A 23,351-nucleotide genomic window follows, 5' to 3' on the forward strand; every position below is an offset into this window, starting at 1 on the left:
GATTATTTTCCTTGAAAGGTTTTCAAAAAATTTGTAAAGGTGTTATTTTTTTAAAGTTTTTTTTTAATAACTCAGTTTAATAAATATTTATTTAATACCTGTTTTACGTGCTGGATAGAATCCTCTGCCAGGAGCTATTAAGACTTTGTAGTCTGGTAAAGGGGATAATAACAGCATAAAAGTAATATTAATATGATGTTGTAAATGTCATAACAAGATGAAGGTGGTTGATAGAGGATTCAGAGACGATATGTATTGTGTCCAGTTAAGGAATACAAAGAAATTGGTAAAAGAGAACAGATTCTGAGAGACCTTCAAGAATAGGTAAGATTTTCACAAGCAGATACTGGGGAAACTAGTAGGAAAAAAACATTCTAAGATTAAGTATGGTATGAGGAAAAAGCCCAGCATGAATTCTGTGTTGAATAAGGAGAGAGGACCAAATCATGGGTGGATAGCTTTATTACTCAGGAGTTCAATCGCCTATGCGGAGTTGGTACATGATTCAGTAGATGGAGGGAATTTGACTTCTTGAATGCAGTGATGGCTTAAGATCTGTGCTAAAATAGAAGATTAATTAGGCAGCAATTAGTAGGATAGAGTGATACTGGAGGGACTTAAAGTAAGGTTCTAGTTGTAGCTATAGCATTATCCCCAAAAATGAAGACTTTAAGTACATTGAATTTTAGATTTTGGTAGCTTGCTCAGGTGGAATTGACCTAGGAATGAATAAAGCTTTTCTTATAACTTTCTTAGGTACTGTTTCTTGCTGATCAGTGGAACTTTACAGTTGTAGGTACTAAGCTTATATGGTACATCTCATCATCTGATTTAATATGCAGTGACTTTGATGTCCTGCACATTGTATAGGCAGTAGGCATACAAAGATGAAAAAGACTTGGCCCTTTCCTCAAAGTATTCATCATCTGGGAGAATTGAAAACCACTCAAGTCATTTTATTTGGATTGCATACCAGAATCTTAGTTTTAGGCATTATTGTTAGAGTGCTACAATATAAGTATTTGTGGTAAGAGGAATGTGAGTATTGTTGTCAACAGACTAAAGAATATAGACTTAACATAGCTCCTTTTAAGTTTCAGTTGAAATATGGGGAAATGTGAAACACTGAGTGTACTCTAAAGAGGACAGAAAATATTAGAAAAAAATGAGAGGAAAACGCTAAATGCCATAACATCCTGTACCACTAACTGTTATCAAAATGGAGAAGATGATACAAAAATTAGCCAGGTATGGTGGCACATGCCTGTGATTCCAGATACTTGGGTGGCTGAGGCAGGAGGATCAATTGAACCTAGGAGGTGGAGGCTGCAGTGAGCTGGGATCCCACCATTGCACTCCAGCCTGGGCTACAGAGTGACACACTGTCTCAAAAAAAAAAAAAAAAAAAAATTAAATAAATAAGTAAAATAGGGAAGATGGTTCACTAGATTGCTGCTACAAAGAGGTGTATGAGAATCCTAGGATTAAGGTTATGACAATTAGCCTTTGTTGAGCATTTATTCTATGCTAGGTACAATGTGAGGTGCTATATGAATTTATTGAATTTCTTAAAATGAAATGTGAAGTAGGAAGAGGTATTTTCAATGTTTCCATTGACTTTTTTACACATGCAATTGAGTGTCAATTGTTATTTTCCTTAAGGTTTAGGTGCCCTTGATATATAATGCTTAATGATTACACTAAAAATGTGCTGAAAAACTGCCTTCTTTATATGAATAGAGGGATTTATTTTTAACACATCTCTCTTAATTTTCAATTTTTTGCAACTACAATACTGTCTCCACAAAGTATACTTCTGCAGTTACTGCTTTTAAGATTTGTGGATCAAACTTAATGAATTATTCTTTCTTATAAAACTTTTTCTAGTCACTCCTATTATAGCAGAGTTTTGATACTCAGCTATAATTTTTTAATGTAAAAATTCTAATTGACAAAAGAGGTTGAGATGTTTTAATGGTTAAAACTGTGGTGAAAAAATAACTATATAACAAGTATTGCTGGTGAAATATTGGATTTTTTTTATTTCTCTGATTCATATAAAAGCGATTTTTGTGATTTTAGTTTCATAGATATATGTCAGAATACATGGTCAGAATTTCAGTAGCTTGGTTCATTAAGGGATGCCCAATTAATCTTCCTCAATAGCTTTACTTATGTAACATATTAACATGTATGGTGGGGCATAAAAGGAGAACTATACTATTAATATGTCATCAATAAAGGCATAATTATGTACCACATGCCAAATTCTTCCAATCCTGGACTGGACATTTTCAAAATAGAATAATATTGTTGATTTTTTCCCCTCATTGTAGTATACAATTTTAAACAGCACTTATTTATGTATTTCCACTTGACCAAGGGGCCATGCTTGAAAAAATTATATAAACAGAGTAGAACATAATCAGATGTGTCTAAAACTAATGATATTTAACTTTAGAGTAGAATTTTTTTTTTTTTTTGAGACGGAGTTTCACTCTTGTTATCCAGGCTGGAGTGCAATGGTGCGATCTCGGCTCACCGCAACCTCCGTCTCCTGGGTTCAAGCAATTCTCCTGCCTCAGCCTCCCAAGTAGCTGGGACTACAGGCGTGCACCACCATGCCCAGCTAATTTTTGTATTTTTAGTAGAGACGGGGTTTCACCATGTTGACCAGGATGGTCTCGATCTCTTGACCTCGTGATCCACCCGCCTCGGCCTCCCAAAGTGCTGGGATTACAGGCTTGAGCCACCGCGCCCGGCTAGAGTAGAATTTTAATTGTGAAATTTCATATTAGTATTTGTTATAACTAATTTCTCTTCAAAGGAAGAAATAGGGTGGCATTTTAAAAAATAATTGATTTCAGGAAATATGCTTGAAACCATACTCACCAAGTCAGAAATAACAAGCATTTTATTAAATATGCTTATCTTAAGACACACTTGATATTAATGGGTATTAGTGACTTGTTTTGATTGACTTTTAAAATGGTTTTTGTTTTTCTAATGGCTTAATAAATAACTATTAATTTGGAGCTCTTAATTCTTTTGTTTGTTTTGTTACACTTGTTCACAGGTGGCAAACTGTGGTCATATATCAGTAAATTTCTAAACAGAAGTCCTGAAGAAAGCTTTGACATCAAGGAAGTGAAAAAATCTACACTTGCAAAAGTTCACCTGCAACAGCCAGCTTCTAGTCCTCAGGACAGCAGTAGCTTTGAATCCAGAGGAAGTGATGGTGGAAGCATGCTTAAAGCTCTGCCTTTGAAGAGTAGTCTTACTCCGAGTTCTCAAGATGACAGCAACCAGGAAGATGATGGCCAAGATAGCTCTCCAAAATGGCCAGATTCTGGTTCAAGTTCAGAAGAAGAATGTACTACTAGTTATTTAACATTATGCAATGAATATGGGCAAGAAAAGATTGAACCAGGGTCTTTGAATGAGGAGCCCTTCATGAAGACCGAAGGGAATGGTGTTGATACTCAAGCTATTAAAAGCTTCCCAACATACCTTGCTGCTGACAGTGACAGCCCCAGCACACAGCTGAGAGCTGCCGAGCTGAAGCTCTTCCCCAACGATGACCCAGAAGCAGTTAGTTCTCCAAGAACATCAGATTCCCTCAGTAGATCAAAAAATACCCCCATGGAATTCTTTAGGATAGACAGTAAGGATAGTGCAAGTGAACTCCTGGGACTTGACTTTGGAGAAAAATTGTATAGTCTAAAATCAGAACCTTTGAAACCATTCTTTACTCTTCCAAATGGAGACAGTGCATCTAGGAGTTTTAATACTAGTGAAAGCAAGGTAGAGTTTAAAGCTCAGGACACCATTAGCAGGGGCTCAGATGACTCAGTGCCAGTTATTTCATTTAAAGATGCTGCTTTTGATGATGTTAGTGGTACTGATGAAGGAAGACCTGATCTTCTTGTAAATTTACCTGGTGAATTGGAGCCAACAAGAGAAGCTGCAGCAATGGGACCTACTAAGTTTACACAAACTAATACAGGGATAATAGAAAGTAAACTCTTGGAAACCCCTGATGTTTTATGCCTCAGGCTTAGTACTGAACAATGCCAAACACAGGAGGAGAAAGGCACGGAGGAACTGAGTGATCCCTCTGGGCCCAAATCCCACAGTATAACAGAGAAACACTATGCACAGGAGGATCCCAGGATGTTATTTGTAGCAGCCGTTGATCGTAGCAGTTCAGGAGATGTGTCTTTGTTACCCAGCTCAGATCCCAAGTTTCAAGGACTTGGAGTGGTGGAGTCAGTAGTAACTGCAAACAACACAGAAGAAAGCTTATTCCATATTTGCAGTCCACTCTTAGGTGCTAATGAATATATTGGAAGCACAGACACTTTAAAAACAGAGGAAGTATTGCTGTTTACAGATCAAACTGATGATTTGGCTAAAGAGGAACCAACTTCTTTATTCCAGAGAGGCTCTGAGACTAAGGGAGAAAGTGGTTTAGCGCTTGAAGGAGACAAGGAAATACATCAGATTTTTGAGGACCTTGATAAAAAATTAGCACTAACCTCCAGGTTTTACATCCCAGAGGGCTGCATTCAAAGATGGGCAGCTGAAATGGTGGTAGCCCTTGATGCTTTACATAGAGAGGGAATTGTGTGCCGCGATTTGAACCCAAACAACATCTTATTGAATGATAGAGGTCAGGAACTTTTGCAAATGCATTTCTTTTTATTCGCTGTTGCTTCCAATTAACTGAGTAGGCGTTTTATCTTGTAATTAGTATCTTCATTTCCTGTCTAGAGCTTCATTATCAGTGCAGCAAATTCACCCCCAGTAATAGCTTCTAGTACTTAATGATGCCATTATTCTTAATGATACTGTTTTTAGCTACAAAAGGAGTAATTACAGTTCACTTCTGCAGAAAATGGAAGAGAAAAATGTTTTGATTTCTCCTGTCGTTTTGTTTTTAGGACACATTCAGCTAACGTATTTTAGCAGGTGGAGTGAGGTTGAAGATTCCTGTGACAGCGATGCCATAGAGAGAATGTACTGTGCCCCAGGTTAGAGCAATCTCCTAAAATGTTTCCTTTGAAAAAGTGGTTCGGCAGCTCTCATTTCTTTATATAAGTTGTATTTTTCACTAGCAGTTTACGTATGTGTTGGATTTGGTTATCTGTTTAACCCTTCAAAAAACAAATTTTGGGCTAAGCCCATTCATAGGTATATATGTGTATATATGTATGTGTGTTTACATATTTATTGTTGTTGAATGAGTTTGTATCTCACTAAGAACTGCAGTGAATTCTTAGAAATGTCTTAACATCTTAGTGTTTACAAGGACCTGTAAATATCCTGACTCTTTTTAGATGCATGATTTTTTTCTTTTTGTTTTTGAGACAGGTCTCACTCTGTCACATGGGCTGGAGTGCAGTGCTGCTGTTATGGCTTACTACAGCCTCCAATTCCTAGGCTCAAGCAGTCCTCCCACCTCAGTTTCCAAGTAGCTGGGACTACAGGTGGACACCACCATGCCTGGTTAATTTTTTTTTAAAGCGTTTTTTTTTTTTTTTTGTAGAGATGAGGTCTTTCTGTGTTACCCAGGCTGGTCTAGAACTGCTAGGCTCAAGCAATTCTCCCATCTCAGCCTCATAAGTTGCTGGGATTACAGGTGCATGCCACTACTCCTGGCTAATTAATTTTTTTTTTTTTTGTAGATACGGGGCCTTGTGTGTTGCTCAGACTGATCCTGAATTCCTGGCCTCAAGCAAGCCTCCACCCCAGCCCCTGGAATAGCTGGGATTACAGGCGGAAGCCACAGTGCCTGGGAAAATGGAGATTTTTTAAAATGCAGTATGATTTTAGTGATGTGCCGACCTAGCATTTTAGAACAAATGTTTTTAGATACAACAGTTTTAACTTACCCTATTACATTGTTTTTATTTTTTAAAAATTAGAGATTTATTTTGTGAGTATTAGATCTTTTACTGACGATAGGTAGCATAAACATGTGAATTGCATTTGAGCTGGTTTTTCTCACTCATCAGTGCAGATGGGGCTGTTAAGTTTGTTCACCTTTTGCTTACCATTTAGCCTCTTTGGATGGCTAGAGTTACTTCACCTACCACCCCACTGGCCTTCAAAGGAGTTTGAAGCTGATTTTGTGGGCATAATCTGCTTAGTTGTTGATCAATATAGTATTTAATACTTACCAGCTTAACCAGTGTATTGATACTAACCTTGTTTCTCTGCATAATGTGAAGTAATGATCATAAGGATTAAAAGAGCTATATTGTTTCTAGTTACAACCTTCATTGTTAAGAATTATTTTCTTAGTAGAGAATAGCAGTTTTCCAACCTATAAAATAAATATCCTGAAACGTTCTTGAAAGCAACTATTAGAGTTTTCTTTTCTTTCCTCCTCCTTCCTTCAAATTAAGACTGTTTTTTGTTTCTTCTTAGAGACAATAGAGCACACCTACATTTTTTCTGTCAAGTAGATTATGTGATGCTATGTTTTGAAATAATATTAGTTAATAGGATAAAATATTTCATGTTGAATTCACTTTATTATAGTTACTTGATTGAAACAACAAATCCTCCCCACTTTCTAATTTGATAACAAATAACATTTTAGGTTCCAAGGTACTTAGAAATATAGTTGTTAATTATGATGAATTTGAAAGTTTTAGGATCAAATTTAATTTGGGAGGGTTTTGTTTTGTTTTGTTTTGTTTTGTTTTGTTTTGTTTTGAGTCAAGCTTGTTACATCCTCAAGTAAAGTAGGAACCATGTAACAAAACCAAACATTTATGGAATATTGTTTAATATTTGTAACTAGCTCCTTATTTCTTACTTTTGTTGTTACTTTCTATTTTGTCTTGGTTCCTAATAAGTATGCATATTGTTACTTACTGGAAACTCTCTAAGCTTGTACTTTGGCATTCTGGCAGATTATTTTTCTTTATTTTCAAGCAGTCACATTTACTTTAATATCCATAGCATGTTGGTATTCTGAGAGTTGTAATATATGTGGAACAGAACCATATTACATTCATCAGCAGACATATACTTTCAATTTCGTGTACCGAAATCCTGAATTTAATGCAGATCAGTGTCCAAGTTCTAATTTTTAAGCCTTGTCCCAGAAATTACAATTCTCTTAGTTTACCAGCAGGTGGCAGTCTACCATTAATGGATTTTTGCTGTCCTCTTCCAGGTTGTCCTTCACTAGCATTTGAGAAAAGCTGTAGTCTGAAGAGGGGCTTTGTTGTCATTATTTACATAAAAGAACTGTACTTTCAAGCTTTGTGAGTTTTGAAAGTGTTCTAGTGTTATGGCATGCTTTGAACAATGTGGAAAGGCTTTCCATTCCTTGGGCCTGTTAATTTTACCAACCAGGTAAAACAAAACCAGTAATGGCCTCAACAAAAAAGTAATACCGATGTTCAAATTAAGATGACCTTAAATCTAGAGAGTTATAGAACTTTGTTAAATCTATGTGCTCTCACCCCTCATTTATAACTTAAGGGGAATTGGAGCAAAAATTTGTGAGTTACTGTTTGCCCCAAAAGTTCATAGCAGTGCTACAGATAAATCAAAGCTACAAATAGGTTTTCCTCTCCTCAAAGGGTGAAAGCAATGATAATATGTTAATATTTCAATGCTTAAAAATAGAAATCAGTAACTGCATGGGACATAGAGTGTTTAGCCATCTTCAGATTTACCCCTAGGAACACTAAAGGATTGAAGTAATTCCTTCTCACATGATCCCCTCCCTCTTACTTCCCAAGTCTAAGCAGCTGATGTTTGGTTAGAAAGTATAGTTGTCACAAGATTATGATGAGAGCGACTCACTTCTGTTTAAACAGTATGCACCCTCTACCCCTGCCACTTCACCTCCTGGGAATCCTTATCACATATTTGTCCTGAAAACATTATCCACCTGCCCTGTACTTTATAATAGCAGCAGTGTATCCTTTTATCTTGTGGATGATGTGCCTTTATATTTTGAGAAAAATTTCCAGTAACAGATTTGATTTGCATGGACAGAAACTTGAGCAAATGCCAAACTAGCAGGGGGGCCATTATTCTGCTCTATAAATAAGTTTAAAAAAGAAAAAACACACACAGAAACCTGTGAATCAACATGTTTTGGTTTAATTGAGGGGAAAAGCAAGATAGATAAATTTTGAAATGCAAATGATCACCTTCTGTTATTTAAGTATAGTTTCTGCCAACTTTGTGATCTTAGATTTTAAAAAGTCGTAATTATTTCAACAATGTAAACTGTTGTCCAAGGATGTCCAAGATTTGCAAGTTTCTATAACAAAATGGAGAACTTTTTAAAAAGTTGCCACTTTTTTTATATTAAAGAAAACAAATCCAACAACAAAAAGACAAAAACCATGGAGCTTTCTCTGTCTACATCTGTGAAAAAGCCAGCGCATAAATGACTGCAGCTGCAGACCCATCAAGAGGGTCTTGAGAATACGAATTCACTGATCAAACCCAGCCCTGTTTTCAAAGTAGAAGCCATTCCTTTTAGGTTCACTTTGTATCCTTAGATTATCTAGGATGATTCTCTAGAAAGGTTTTATTTTAAATAAACATCATTCATGGTACATGGGTTCCTTTCATACCACAGAAACATAGAATGGAGTTCAGGAAGAGAAAAAGCAAAAGAAATAGTCCACAAAGTAGGAACAGATTGTATAGCATGACAATATAAATATAACATTGTCTAGTTTCCACATTAGGAGACTTTTAGATACTTTCTTTTATGCAGGTTCTTCTATTTTTGTTGTTGTTGTTGTTGTTGTTATTGTTGTGAGAGATTAGAGAATAAAAACTGGAGTAAATTGGTTATTTTTCTCCAGATGACTTTCTTGTGGTTACTCTGATTTTATATTGTTTTACACATATGCACAAAAGTTTTAGCCAAAGGATTTTATGTACTTTATCATTTAATCTATTAATATATGAAAATAAAGAATAAACTTTTGTTTATAGTGTTTTAAGTATAAAGGATAAATAAAATTTCAAGAAAGTATTTTTTCTTACCACTTTTTTCCTTTGATTTTATTATTCAAAAACAGCTAGAAAATAGAACATGTACTTACACTAAGCATGTAAAATACAAACAACAACAACAAAAACACCTGAGTCTGAGGTGAGAGGATTGCTTGAGGCTAGTTTGAAACTGCAGTGTAAATGATCATGCCTGTGAATAGCTACTGCACTCCAACCTGGGCAACATAGCAAGACCTTGTCTCTTAAAATACAAGAAAACGATACTTGAAAGTTTAATATATGATCTGAGACAAGTGCGTAAAATTATTTGTGTTAGTTAACCTAATCTAATCATTTAAGTTTCTCATTCTAGTCTTAAGTTGTTATGGTATCCTATCGATGTGAGTTCTTCACTTTTATTCTCTGCCCCATTATGAGTCTTTAATTTTAAATGCTTGATATTTACATTGATATTTGTCATTGAATACTTTTCAGACTTGAAAATGTCTGAAAAGTGAATATGTGTGTAAATTGAAGAAGTCCAAAATGGCTTTTCACTGCTGCCCAGTCTCCACGCTCCCAGATGTCAAATGACAGCTTTGCTTCCTCTCTTCGTCGATTTCACACTTGGAAACAGCTCACAGCTGACAGTGAAAAGTGAAACAGAAAAATCATGCTGAAAACGATCTGTAAAAATTCAGTTTTAGAGCATGCCATTTATTGACTACCTTTCTTTACTCTTCTTGCCTGACTTTATCAAATAATCCATGAATATGTTTTGGGGAGTAGTTTCTCCTGCCTTTCTTCATAAACATGCTTCCCATGGCGTTTGTTTCTTTTTAGGCGTGGAGCTCTGTGTAATAGTTGTGTATCTGATCATTAAAACTAGGACGCAGACTGTGGATGGTTTAAAATATCTTGAGGCTATCAGAAGTTTTTAAGATTTAGAACATTTAGATGGAATTGAGAACTACCAAACCTGCATATTTGTCCCAGATCGGGGGACAATCATTGCTAGACCTCGGGAAATTTATTTAAGACTTTCTAGGCCTCAATTTAAGAGTAGTAAAATAGATCAGTTGGATATAAATAAAATCACATGTCAAATCATCAGACATCCTCCTTAAACAAAATGTAGTCAAAATTGAAGTTTGTCTTATTAAGACAGGATTTTCCCCTCAAGGGTAAATACTGATTTCTTATCTAATGTAGTAGAGTTAAAAAATCATTTGGAGGACCTTCTGAGTATATATTTTTTTACTCATTTATGGAGTTTGTGCATGAAGTATATCATGTGGAAATAAGGCATTTATGGAAAATACTTTCATTTAGTGGAAGGAAGCCAAAACAACTTTTGTTTGGGGTGAAAGTTGAATGTCAAGATTCTCTCTCTCTCTCTCTTTTTTTTTTTAAACTTAGTATCACTGTGGAAGAATGTAAAGATTCTCAACAAACAAAATTGTTTAAAGAAGAAAGAATTATTTAGATACGAGAATTTATAGGACCTGGATAACTTCAGCAAACATAAGAAATCTAATTTTAAGAATATGAGATTGATAGAGAAAGCAAATAAATATCGATGTGTATTTCAACATAATGACGTAACCAGGAGATAGGACTTTTTTCCCTAAAACAGAAAGAAGGTGGTAGCAAGAGGGAACTTCAGAAATAATTTTGAGCAAAATATTTATGGTTAATATTTCAGTATTATGTTTCAGACAGTAATTGATTTACTCTTAAGCAAAACTTCAGCAGTAACTAACCCTCTTGTACATAGTATTTTAATGTTTCCCTTGGATTAGCAAGTAGTTTAGTCCTCTGCCCTCAGTTCTTATTGTCATAAAAATCAAATCTATTTCTTCTTCAGGAGAACCAGAAAATTATTCAGTTTGCCCTAGAGTAGTGAGACTTTTCCACTGAAAAAAATTTCTTGATACACCTCACGTCTGTATATCCGTGAAGCTTGTGACATGAGTATTGAGTATAAGCAAAAAAGGCTTCAAGTTAACAAGCCTTGCCTTGTCTAGGTAAGGCCCTTATGATGCAAAGAAGATTAAAGGATCACTTTAGGAGAACTTGAGGGTCTGGAACCCTGGAATCCATGGGCCAGTCACCGTCACATCTTGGTTAAGGTTGCTCCATTAACCATTCTGAAATCACGATTCTCTTATCAGACCAGAATGTGATTTATCTCTAGTGGTGAGAATGAGGCAAAGTAAGAGCAAAGAGTTCAGTCCCTGTTATTTGGCATCTTAGTGAATGACACATTAACACATCCCAAGAGAAGTTCAATAAATTGATAATGTTTTGATACAGAAAAGGTGAAAAACAATATCTCTGTACATTTCATAATACCACCTGATATTTGGAGTGGAGGGTTTATGTCAAGCTGTAGATTAGATTATTAAAATTAAGTTAATTTTAACCTTTTATTTACACCAAACCTTTTCTTGATGATCTTGGGCATATTTCTTTTTCAGAAGAGGGACATAAGACTAGATAGAATTTTAAGTATTAGCTACAGTGTAATGCTTTTTATTTTTCATATGTCAGTTGACTTTTGTCAACTATTCAGTAATTGGTCTCACTGTTGCATTATTATAAAGAAGAAAATGAACTGTCTTTTGCCTCTGATATTTAACAAAGATGTAATGCTGAGTCTTTTTTTTGAGACGGAGTTTCGCTCTTGTTACCCAGGCTGGAGTGCAATGGCACGATCTCAGCTCATCGCAACCTCCGCCTCCTGGGTTCAGGCAATTCTCCTGCCTCAGCCTCCTGAGTAGCTGGGATTACAGGCATGCGCCACCATGCCCAGTGAATTTTTTGTATTTTTAGTAGAGACGGGGTTTCACCATGTTGACCAGGATGGTCTCAATCTCTTGACCTCGTGATCCACCCACCTCGGCCTCCCAAAGTGCTGGGATTACAGGCATGAGCCACCGCGCCCGGCCAATTCTGAGTCTTAAACATTATATACCAGAGCGATTGGCTAACTACTTTTATCAAACCATCAGTTTCTGTATCCCGTCAAACTTTGTAAATTTTAATTTCCTTTAGGTTACCAGGACTTACTCCTTCTAAGCAATTCTTTACAAATTCTTCCTTCAAATAAATGTTTAAAAATGCTAAGGTTTTTAAAAATGAATGAGGATTAGGTAAGTAGGACTTCTGAAGCTTCTTTAGTAGCAGCACATGTAGCTCTCTGCCTAACACAGCAGCAGAGCAGCAGAGAGAGAGAGTGCGCGCGAGAGAGCGAGCTATGCCTGTCATTCTCACGATTTTCAGTTAGCCTTTTTCTCATCAACCTACTGTGATGGCTTTGGTTAGGTAACACTGTGACACCCGATGGCTATTCAGAATGGAGTTGTGATATGATCAATGGAAAATGGAGTATGTTGTTGGTTTTTTTCCTACTAGGAATACGGGGTGAGAGAGTAAGCAAGATTGTATAGAGCTCAGAATTATCATTATAATCTGTCAACCAGAAGTCCTGTGGTAGTTACCCGTTTCTTATTTTATCTCACAAGAAAACCATATAGTAATGATACCTATAAACTAGGTTTTGAACAAGTAATTCTTTTGAACAAGTAATTCTTGGCTCTGGAATGCTGAATCAAGTGAAATTAAAGAGTTTTGACTCAAGTTGTACAGATAATTGCAGGAAAGCTCAGAACATGGTTGCCAGGTCACCACGACAACAAGAAATTAGAGCTAGGTAGTGGGAGAAAAGCGGAATTAGATATTTAGCCAATCCTAGCCTGAAGTAGCTGAGCGTGGTCTGCACTCACGTCCCATTCCCCATGATACAGCAGGCCCAGGGGTTCAGGTAATTGAATTACCTAAAAACCAACTGAATAAATAATGTGGTGGCAGGAAGCGAGGCTAGAGACTGAGATGTGCCAAAAAAGCGAACGTGTATATAGGGTGGAGCAGCACCGCATCTCCCTGTCACCTTGCAGCACTGGGGGAGAGCAGGGCCCCAGCTGCTACAGACTTCTCTCTCTGGAAAGTACCAGTCTCTGTCATTGGTCTTCTCTGGATAATAGGCTACTTAGAGTAATGTGATTGCAGGAACTTTCAAACAGTTCATATACCCTGCTCAACAAATACAGCATTTGAATACGCAATTGAGTACAATGTTGGAGGACTTTATGGAATATAGAATAGATAATTAGGCAGTCAGTGTTTTCTGAAATAGTATAAAATAAGAAAAAAGGAGCAAAATGCCCATTTGAAAGGATGGGCTAGCAAATGAAAATTGCAGGCTCTAGTTAGTCTATCACCTAAGAATGCATATCTGCCTCAGATGTTGTGAGACTGTAGGGAAGTTTCTTCTGTCAATGTGACTCATTTCAAATACAAGGCAAAGGTGAACAGCTTTGCACCTTTGAGCTTGTATACTTTAAGCTATTGAACTTCGATATTTTAGTTTATAACTATTAAGAGGACCATTCCAAACCTGGAATTAAAATGAAATTTTATCCTTATAGTTGCTCTGGCTTTTAGTTTTGCTTTTGTTGTAACATTTTCTGTTGTCATACACAAAAACTTAAAAAAAATTGTCTCTATAGCTAAAATAATACCCCAGCTAGGTAGCATAGTTGTCCTACAATGTACTTAAATGAGTTTGTTTTTGATAACCTTTAAAAAATATTTCTAATTGGTACAAATGATCTCACCAGCCCACCAGCAAGGTATTATAGCCAGCTTACAAATTTGTGGCACATTTTATGGAATTAGGTGCCTAAATTCCTTTAATTGAACAGGGACGGAAAAAAACCTTGAGTTATCTCCCAGTCCTGTCTTCTTTATTCCCCCAGGGTTTTTCAGCCTTCTCTTCTCCTCTCCCCTCTTCTCTTCTCCTCTGCTCCTCTCTTCTCTCTTCTCGCTTCTCCTTTTCTCCTCTTCTTTCTTCTCCCTTCTCCCCACTGCTCCCTTCTCTACCCTTCTCCCTTCTCCCTTTTCCCCTCCCCGCCCCTCCTTTCCTCTCCCCTCCTCTCCTCACTCCTCCCCTCCCCTCCCCTCTTTTTCTTTTTTCACAGTCTTGCTCTGTCACCCAGGCTGGATGGGGTGATCTCCGCTCACTGCCACCTCCACCTCCACCTCCTGGGTTCAAGCAGTTCTCCTGCCTCAGTCTCACAAGTAGCTGGGGTTATAGGCACCCACCACCATGCCCAGCTAATTTTTTAGTTTTTAGTAGAGACAGAGTTTCGCTATGTTGGCCAGGCTGGTCTTGAACTCCTGACCTCAAGTGATCTACCCGCCTGGGTCTCCCAAAGTGCTGGGATTACAGGCATGAGCCACTGCGCCCGGCCCAGCTTTCTTTTCTTGATGTAGCACACGCCACCTATGCTAGAGCAAACTGTACCATCCAGAGGCAGTCATTGTGCTCTGCCTGGGGAGCATTGGAAGATGTCCATTCTACCACCTGAGTTTAAGCTGCCTTCATCACTTGCTTGGAGGAGTGTAGTCAGCTGACTGGCCTCCACTCCACTCTTAACCCTCTAATCATTGTTTCTTCCTGCAGCTGAGTATGCTTTAGATAATGTTTTAAACTTTTTAGCCCACAAGTTGTAGGATTGCAAAAGGACTTGATGTAGATCTGCGTGCTGAATGGAACTTAAAACGAATGTGATGAAGGCTTTGAAGGTGCTTTGAATACTTTGAATGGACATTGCTACAAAATACAAGATTGATATATTTATTCAACAAACATTTATTAAATGCCCCTGTATCCCAGGCAATGTGCCTAGGACCCAGAAATAAAAGACATAATTGGTATAATATTGACGGTTCTTCTGAAGATTTACATGAAAAGGAGTCTACCCAAACAGAAGAAATATACAATTGGTTAACTAGGATGTTAACAGACCTTTATAGGTGAATAGTTGTGTTTATGGAATGGTAATTTTCTGAGCTAACAAAAGACATGATTAGCTGTCCCCCATCCCACAGTTTAGTTCCATATATTGTTGGATACAAAAAATGCTTTCTTCTGTATTTCTTTCTCTTTGCTCTTTAGTTATCAGCTGCAGTGGAAGACTAATGCTCAACCCCTGCATAGAAAATCTTTATACACAGCAAGAGCTGGTGAGAGGAATTGACTAGGATTTTGTAATTCTAGTCCCTTTCAATTAGCAACAGATGCTGCGGGGAAAGATTGTCTGTGCAGGAACACAGTACTAGTGTTTCTGTGCCCTAGCTGACATGGAATGCTCATTGCAAAAGAAAGATGTCCTTTTCCTTGGTCGAAGTTGTCACTAATGACAGATTAGATTTTTGTTTAACCTTTCTGTACTCCTAAGTCCATTAATGAAGTCTGACTCCCTTGGAAGAAAGTTAAATTCTTGACCAGTTGTAGCAGCATTTCTACTTAATAATCTTATTGAACACTCAAAGAATTTATAGAAAGTTTATACATTCCAGCTTTCTGATACATAAAGGTATACATTGTGCTTAATGTTAAGGTTTATAAGAATTTGCCTTATGGCATAATCATTGAAAAAGAAAAACAAAAGAATATGCCTTTGTTATGTTCTCTAATTTACCAGGGATCTTTCTTTGATCCTAGAGGTTAATATATTTTTGTTACTTATGTTCCCCGCCCCCCAAAGAGAGCTTTGGAATCCTTAAGGTCAAATATTCAAAGTGAAAACTTTTTATTATTTTGAGAAAAAAATCCTGTGGCATTAAAAAACTATTTATCTTCCTCCTTCCCTAGTATATTTACTACTGATTATCGTTTTAATGTATTGTATGCGTCTGTGGCTTTAAAATTGGCCTGTCATTCTGATATTTGGATAAAGTGTTACGTTATTTATGTGACAAATTCTTCCAGCATCTAACTGTTGGTTTAATTTGAGTATTGCATAAACACTTTATTTACAATGATTGCTGCTTTTTAATTAAATTTTATATGACTTCTTAATAACAGTTCCACAGTTGCTATAACTTTGAGAGTGAAAAGAGTTGAGGCTGTTAAGATTCTGTTCATTGAAAAAAACCTAGTTAAGAAAAATAGTGTAGGAGTTCTAAATTACAATAGAATTTCTTTATAAGTGAAATTCTCTTTTAAGAAGATTTTGAACATACTATATTTCCTGCTATATCGGGGAAGGGAAGATAGCAACAACAAACATGTTGCCAGAGGGAGGTTATGGACTTGTCTCTGGGAATTTTTGGAATGGGGATGAGTAACTATATTGTTAGTAAAGGTAAGGTGAAGAATGAGATGACCTGTATGGACTCTCCTTTAGTGGAAAAGCCAGTGAAGTGAATCAAATGGCCTCACCAGTCTGAAGGTGTGTCTCAACACTTATCTTTAAATATGGAACATCAGATTACCCTAGTAAGCATTTTAACAGTGTGATGCCTTTTAAAGAAAAGTAAATTCTGAATTTGGGTTGTTGAAGGCCCCACAATTACTTAAAATGCAAGATGATTCATCTGTATGAAACTTTATAGAAACGTTTTCATTTAAAGCTTGAGTTTCACTTGCGGTTTCTAGTTTTCTTGATTTTCTATACAATTTCCAACATGATGTTAGATCTGTCTTTGGTTATTTTTGCATATGTCTTTGACAAATCCATGCAGTTTAAATTGCATAGTCTTAAAAGGCAGGGACTACATGCTTAGGTAAGCATGTGTCATAAAGCATACATCATGATTTTAGCATGTTGGAATCACATAGTCTCTCCAGTGTCTTTCAGACTTCCTCAAGTCTGCTTACTGTTCTTCTTTCCTTTCCCTTCCCATACATATATCCTATGGTTGTCTTGAGTGTAAGCTTTCTGCTTTTTTGCTGCTTTACTTTTCAGGAGCTAAGCTTATTATAGTTGCAGTTCTGGATTTAGGGTAAACATTATTATTTTGGCTGCAAGAGGGAGACTTGGAAGACTCTGAATATCATAAGGACTGTAAAACTTGGTTATTCTCTTTTTTTGCAAGCTCTTTGGCAATATGGGCTACCAAGACAGCATTATTTTTCTGAAAAATATCTATCTTATTGAAGAGTGTTCTGTGAGTTAAACATGAGTAAAGCAAAGGTAGGCAAAGCACATTTTATGTTGTGATATCTTTGCTTTATTTAATCTTGTTTATTCACTTGTGAAATATGATAGTTTGAATCATTAGTATGAATCATTAAGATTCTATGTTGTAGTTAGAATATCAGAATTGATAGTACCTAAGAGAAAGTTCTAGAATTTTACTAAACAGTTTGCACATGTTTGATGTCCTTAAAAATTTATGGATGAGTTGAAATCTAATCAGGAGCTGATTCTGTCTCTCCATTACATTAAAAGATGATAATGATTAGATTTAGTGACCCTGATTCATTTCACTTACCAACAGGTAATTAGTCTTTTAGGGAAAGAGAGGAGTGGCTATGTAGAAAAAGGGGAAAAGGAAGATTGAGGAATGCTTGCTCATCTTAGCATAATCCACTCTTTGGGCATCTTAGGTTAATGAAGGGAGAAGAAGTTGTGAGAAAGGCTCATGAGTGCTTTTGAAAACACTTTCAGGATCATAAAATTACAGATTATAAAAGGTTGAAAGAATGTTAGCAGTCTTGCTGTTCTCATTTTCAGAGACCCATAGTGATATGCTCAGCCAAGCTCAAACAGCAGCATAATAGAGCCCTGGCAATACAGCTGTTTGACTTAAGGACAAAAATCCAGGATTCTTTAATATCACCATTTCTTTTTAAGTTTTTGTGGGGATAAACTAAGAAATTGTTTTCTGAGGGAGTAGTTTTTATTTTTCTCTGATCACGTTTCTTAATGCCCGTAGTGTGCCACTGTACTTGTGGACAATAAGGGTACTGTTTTACCAAGCCTAGAAATTGCAATTATAGAATGTTGTGGTAGGGAATAGGGCATGTCCAGAAACTTAACACCTTGTGTTTTATAGGAAAAATGTTTTGAAAATTGGCAAAAAAAAAAACCATGGTAGAATTTATCCTTTAAAATATTTTTCTAGACCAGACATGGTAGCTCATGTCTGTAATCCCAGCACTTTGGGAGTCCAAGGTGGGAGAATTACTTGAGCCCAGGAGTTTGAGACCAGCCTGAACAACATGGTGAAATCCTCTGTCTTCAAAAAATAAAACTAAAAGTTAGCCAGCTATGGTTGTGCATGCCTGTGGTCCCAGCTACTTGGGAGGCTGAAGTGGGAGGATTGCTTGAGCCCAGGAGGTCAAGGCTGCAGTGAGACATCATCCTGCCACTGCACTCCAGCCTATGTGACAGAATGAGAACCTGTCTTAAAAAAAACAAAAAACAAAAACCAGAAAAGAAAAAACAAAATGTTTTTCTGCTTGTGTTCAGAGATTTTTAAAATTCGAGGTAGGAGTTAAAGGGGATTTCTCAACTTCACTGTGTTATTCTTTTAAAGTAGCCTCAGAGACTTATTTGGTATTTCTTTTCATTCTCTATTTTTGACTTTAGGCACATACACCTGATGTTTGTAGTAACTATCATGTCACTTTATATATAAATCATTGTCCTTGGTTTATACTTAGACTTTTTATGTAGATTTCACAAGTAAAGTAGTTTTAGAGTAGTGGCTTTTGACAGCCACAACAATGTCAGGCTTCTTTTTGGCAATACAGTTTCAGTGTATATCTTAAGATTTTTAATCTAAGAATTAGTGATATTTAAGGATGTTAAAAGGGCAACCAAATAAAGACCTTTGTTCTGATAATCGAAAAAAAGTTTTTTTTCTGTTTTAACACCTATAAAGAAGAAATTCTACAAGTACTTACCGTCACCTGTTCTAATAGTTAAGCTTCCTAGCTGTTAAGAAGTTCTTCTTCATATTTTACCTAAATACAGAACTCTTTATTGTAGCTTAGAGTCATGTGTGAAAATCAAGGACAGTTGGTCATGATATCAATTTCACATTAATTAATGAATCCCTGCTTGGTATGAAGTCATTTTAACAGTTTCCAGCTGCATTTTTAAGGGGATGGACTTAAAAACTGTTCAGTGTCTTCTTTCCTCGTTTCCATGAAAAACCGATTTACCTTTTTACAGTTCTTATCCTTCTCTACTACTACAATCAAATTAAAGATTACATTCAGCCTAGCTGTGCCTTCATGATTTCAGAAGCAGTTTGTCTTAGATGGGACCAGCAGTCTCCTTAGGCCTAAGTGCTGTTAGAAAGCTGAATTAGGCCGGGCGTGGTGGCTCACGCCTGTAATCCCAGCACTTTGGGAGGCCGAGGCGGGTGGATCACGAGGTCAAGAGATCGAGACCATCCTGGTCAACATGGTGAAACCCCGTCTCTACTAAAAATACAAAAATTAGCTGGGCATGGTGGCGCGTGCCTGTAATCCCAGCTACTCAGGAGGCTGAGGCAGGAGAATTGCCTGAACCCAGGAGGCGGAGGTTGCGGTGAGCCGAGATCGCGCCATTGCACTCCAGCCTGGGTAACAAGAGCGAAACTCTGTCTCAAAAAAAAAAAGAAAGCTGAATTAATCATATCCAAGAGGAGGAAAGAAGCTCAATGAGGAGGAAATGAAGCAGGCTGTTTGTGGAAGAGAGAAGAGATGAAGATCCAGGAAATGGAAAAAGAAATGGGGAGTGAAAGAGGTAGACTGTGGCTGACAGCACTAAAGTGTCTCCAGTAGTTATCTCAGGTGCCACTTGGTGTCCTGGACTAGCTAGCAAGCCCACCGAAGAGTGGGAACGTAAGTAAGCTTTGCAGAGGTGTCCAATCTTTTGGCTTCCCTGGGCCACATTGGAAGAATTGTCTTGGGCCACATAAAATACACTAACACTAATGATAGCTGATGAGCTTAGAAAAAAAAAGTCTCCAAAAAATCTCATAATGTTTTAAGAAAGTTTACGAATTTGCATTGGGTGGCATTCAGAGCCCTCTTGGGCTGCACGCAGCCCACAGGCTGTGGGTTGCATAGGCTTCCTTTGGGGGATTTTTAGATCTCTTGCTTCTGTCTCTGTTAACTCCCATTCAGATTGGGGTTCATTGGACACTGTGACAATCCACATTTGAAGCAGTACGTTGGTCCTTATTTACTAGAGATTTCAAAGCAGCATAAAGCCAGTAAACCTAGTTCTTAGACTCCTCAGTTGAGCAAGTTTACAGAAACCAATAAAGTAATCCACGTTGTCTGTCTCATAAAGAGCCTCTCACATTTTTCTGCTTATGTACTTGACTGTAGAGTTGATGTGAAATGAGTATCCCAGGGGACAAGTGAAATATGATTCTGAGGTTTCTCTGAAGTCTTTTTATCTTGCAAATCCATACAAATTTTACATTGTGTTCCATAATAGGTCTGTTTCTTTTAAAAAATAGGAATAGTAAAACAATACTCCATCCCCTCCCCGCATACCAAAGTCTTTGAGGCTCAGGAATATGGACTGTGCTTATCTTGTGGCTTCAAGAACCCACTCCCTCTATGCCTCTCCACTAACATATTTCATCTGGGGTGGACATTCCCCCCAGTAGTGTGGAAAACAAACATAGCATGTGGCTTTTGAGGATCTAGGCTACATTGTTGATGGCTCTTTGGCCCTTTTGCTGAATTTAAAAGGCACCTTTATAAATATGTTAGCCATTGATTAGGTAGACCCATCTCAGCAGTCCTCTGCTCAGTTTTAACAGGGAACCTCACGAGCAGAGATTTAGAATGTGGCTTCAGTCTAGAGGTCCTGAACACATGTTGTTAGACCCTGTAAACCATCTCATTAACTTTTACATTTCTCCAAGCTAACTGGATCAGATGTCCTGCTTCTTCCTGGACACACAAATACAATATTCTCTCCCAAAGTCACCGTGCCCAAATTAATTATTCCATAAGGTTGCTTAGAAATTGCAAATAATTCTTGTAAAGTGTTACATGATTTCTTACGTGTAGTGAGCAGTCAGGAAATGGTAGCTGCTATTTTATTATTGCTACAATCATTATTGCAGTGTGTATCTACTGTGAACGAAGCAACATTCTAAATGGAAAGTAAAGCTGGTTGGTGGCACATTCAGAATTGATGGTTGACCGATAACTTTGGATCTGGAATTGTAAATGCATAATTTTTTTTTTTTTTTTTTTTATTGAGACAGAGTCTCACTCTGTCGCCCAGGCTGGAGTGCAGTGGTACAATCTCAGCTCACTGCAACCCTTGCTTTCCGGTTCAAGCAGTTCTCCTTTCTAAGCCTCTAAAAGTAGCTGGGACTACAGGCGCACACCATCACACCCAGCTAATTTTTGTATTTTTAGTCGAGATGGGGTTTCACCATGTTGGCCAGGCTGGTCTCGAACTCCTGACCTTAGGTGATCCTTATAATACTAAGAAATATACACTGCTTGTGATATGATTAAAGAAAATGGATTAAATGAAATTCTTGAACAAAAGAGTACTTAAGAAATAAAATCACTAACTACATTAGTGCGAAAACTGATTTTTGCTTCACATTATTTAACAGTATGGCCAACGCATAGAATTCTGTGGAGCAATAGTGTCTAGTACAGTGCCTAGTTTGTGCTGCTTCATGTATGTTGGTTGAATGAATTCAATAGGTTGAGGCCTTATTATGGAGGCCGAATTGTATATTCATACCTAATTAAGCAAGAAGTTTATTTACAATGATTGCTGCTTGTCAACTACTTGGGAGGCTGAGGCAGGAGAATCACTGGAGCCCCAGAGGTGAAGGTTGCAGGAAGCCGAGATTGTGCCACTGCACTCCAGCTTGGGCTACAGAATGAGACTCTGACTCAAACAAAAACAAAAACAAAAGCAAAACTCACTATCCCAGAGGCAAATCAGTAAAACATGTTATTATATTTTCTTACCAGTCTTTTTAGTAAATTTGTACTTTTAAAATTAGAATTGTATTTTATAGCTTTTTAAGAAACATTTTATATACAAACATTCACTTAAGTATATGTAGGTGTTATTTTATTTTATTTATTTATTTATTTTGAGATTACAGGCTTGAGCCACCGTGCCCAGCCTTATTTTATTTTTTGAGATGGAGTTTTGCTCTTGTTGCCCAGGCTGGAGTGCAATGGCGTGATCTCAGCTCACTCCAACCTCTTGACTCCCAGATTCCAGTGATTCTCCTGCCTCAGGCTCCCAAGTAGCTGGGGTTACAGGCGCCGACCACCATGCCCACCTGATTTTTGTATTTTTAGTAGAGATGGGGCTTTGCCACATTGGCCAGTCTGGTTTTGAACTCCTGGCCTCAGCCTCCCAAAGTCTGGGATTACAGGCATAAGCCACCCTTTTTAAAATGGTTCTGTAATAGTAATCCATCATACAGATGTGCCACAACATATATGATTAAATCTTTATTGTTAGGTAGTTATCAGTTTTTCAAACAAGCAATTATTTTATAAATACAAATAGTTCTAAGAAAATTAGGAGACTTTGAGTCATTCATATACTAGTTTGAATTAGTTAATATCTGGTTTCTTTTTATTACCTAGTTGAGAGGTGGTTGGATAGCTAGTTGGGGAATGGAAACTGATTTGGCATGAAGCACTTCAGGAAGAGGGTGGGCTAGGGAAGGGCTGTGAAGGGGTAGAGTTCTATATAGTTCTATATAGGCTGTTTGAACCTCAGAAAAAGGGATGTAGAAAAAGTTTGCTGAATGGAGTAATTTCAGTGTTTTGTATAGTAATGGCTCTTTTCTTTTTCTGGTATATTTAACCTTTGCTTTAAAACTATTGCTCAAGCTATTTTATGAGTTTGGGGATTCTCCCACACAAGTAGATTGACCAAGCATTGGTTAAAAGGCTGGACACGTGAGTACCCCTTACGTGTTTTACTTTCCAAGTTCCAACCTGACTACTTACAAACTTCTGAAAATAGTTATGAATTATGGGTTACCTATAGTCGAATTGTAGGTTGTTTTTTTTTTTTTTTTTTCAGTCAAACGGAAATGAAAGGGCAGATATTGGCAAGGCTTAGGGACTAATTTAATGCTGTTAGGAAAGCACAAGATAACTTAAGGGCTAAAAGCCTAAAGAAAAAAAAAAAAAAAAACCTGATGAAATGAGGAGTTGGTGCTGATTTGTGCAGGAACCTGAAAGACGACACCTAAAAACTCAAATTACATTTCAGGAACTTGTGCTGGCGAGAGATAGGGATAACACAGATTAAAGTGTAATTTGTAGATATTCTGAAATCTCTTATCTTACCCAATAGTTTCAGTTGTGGCTTAAAACAATGTATCTATCTGTACTTTAGCAAAATGGGTGGATTTGCATTTCACATGCTCCTCCTTTGGTTGAAAACAATTGATTATGTAGGAGAGGGAGGATGATACTTGAAGTCTTGGTTCTGCCACAATATGACATTGGACAAGGTATTTCATTTCTCTGGTTTCTAACCTGCAAGTAAAAGGATAAT

General features: G+C 37.2%; 1 protein-coding gene across 8 annotated transcripts in view; it reads left to right on the forward strand.

Annotated features, from left to right (window-relative positions):
• The window catches only part of RPS6KC1 (ribosomal protein S6 kinase C1), a 186,227-nt gene that overhangs the window by 150,189 nt on the left and 12,687 nt on the right, over window positions 1-23,351 (forward strand). For 7 of the 8 annotated variants that reach the window (XM_074385174.1, XM_010340952.3, XM_003930359.4 and 4 more), the window contains 2 exons: window positions 3,077-4,672; window positions 4,944-5,033. In XM_074385174.1, the coding sequence (XP_074241275.1) occupies window positions 3,077-4,672; window positions 4,944-5,033 (1,686 nt within the window). Of the gene's footprint in view, window positions 1-3,076; window positions 4,673-4,943; window positions 5,034-5,687; window positions 22,890-23,351 lie in introns of those variants that run through there. The other variant, XM_074385175.1, reaches the window with a different exon arrangement.

The sequence above is a fragment of the Saimiri boliviensis genome, chromosome 14 (assembly GCF_048565385.1).
Source record: "Saimiri boliviensis isolate mSaiBol1 chromosome 14, mSaiBol1.pri, whole genome shotgun sequence".
NCBI classification, from domain to species: domain Eukaryota; kingdom Metazoa; phylum Chordata; class Mammalia; order Primates; family Cebidae; genus Saimiri; species Saimiri boliviensis.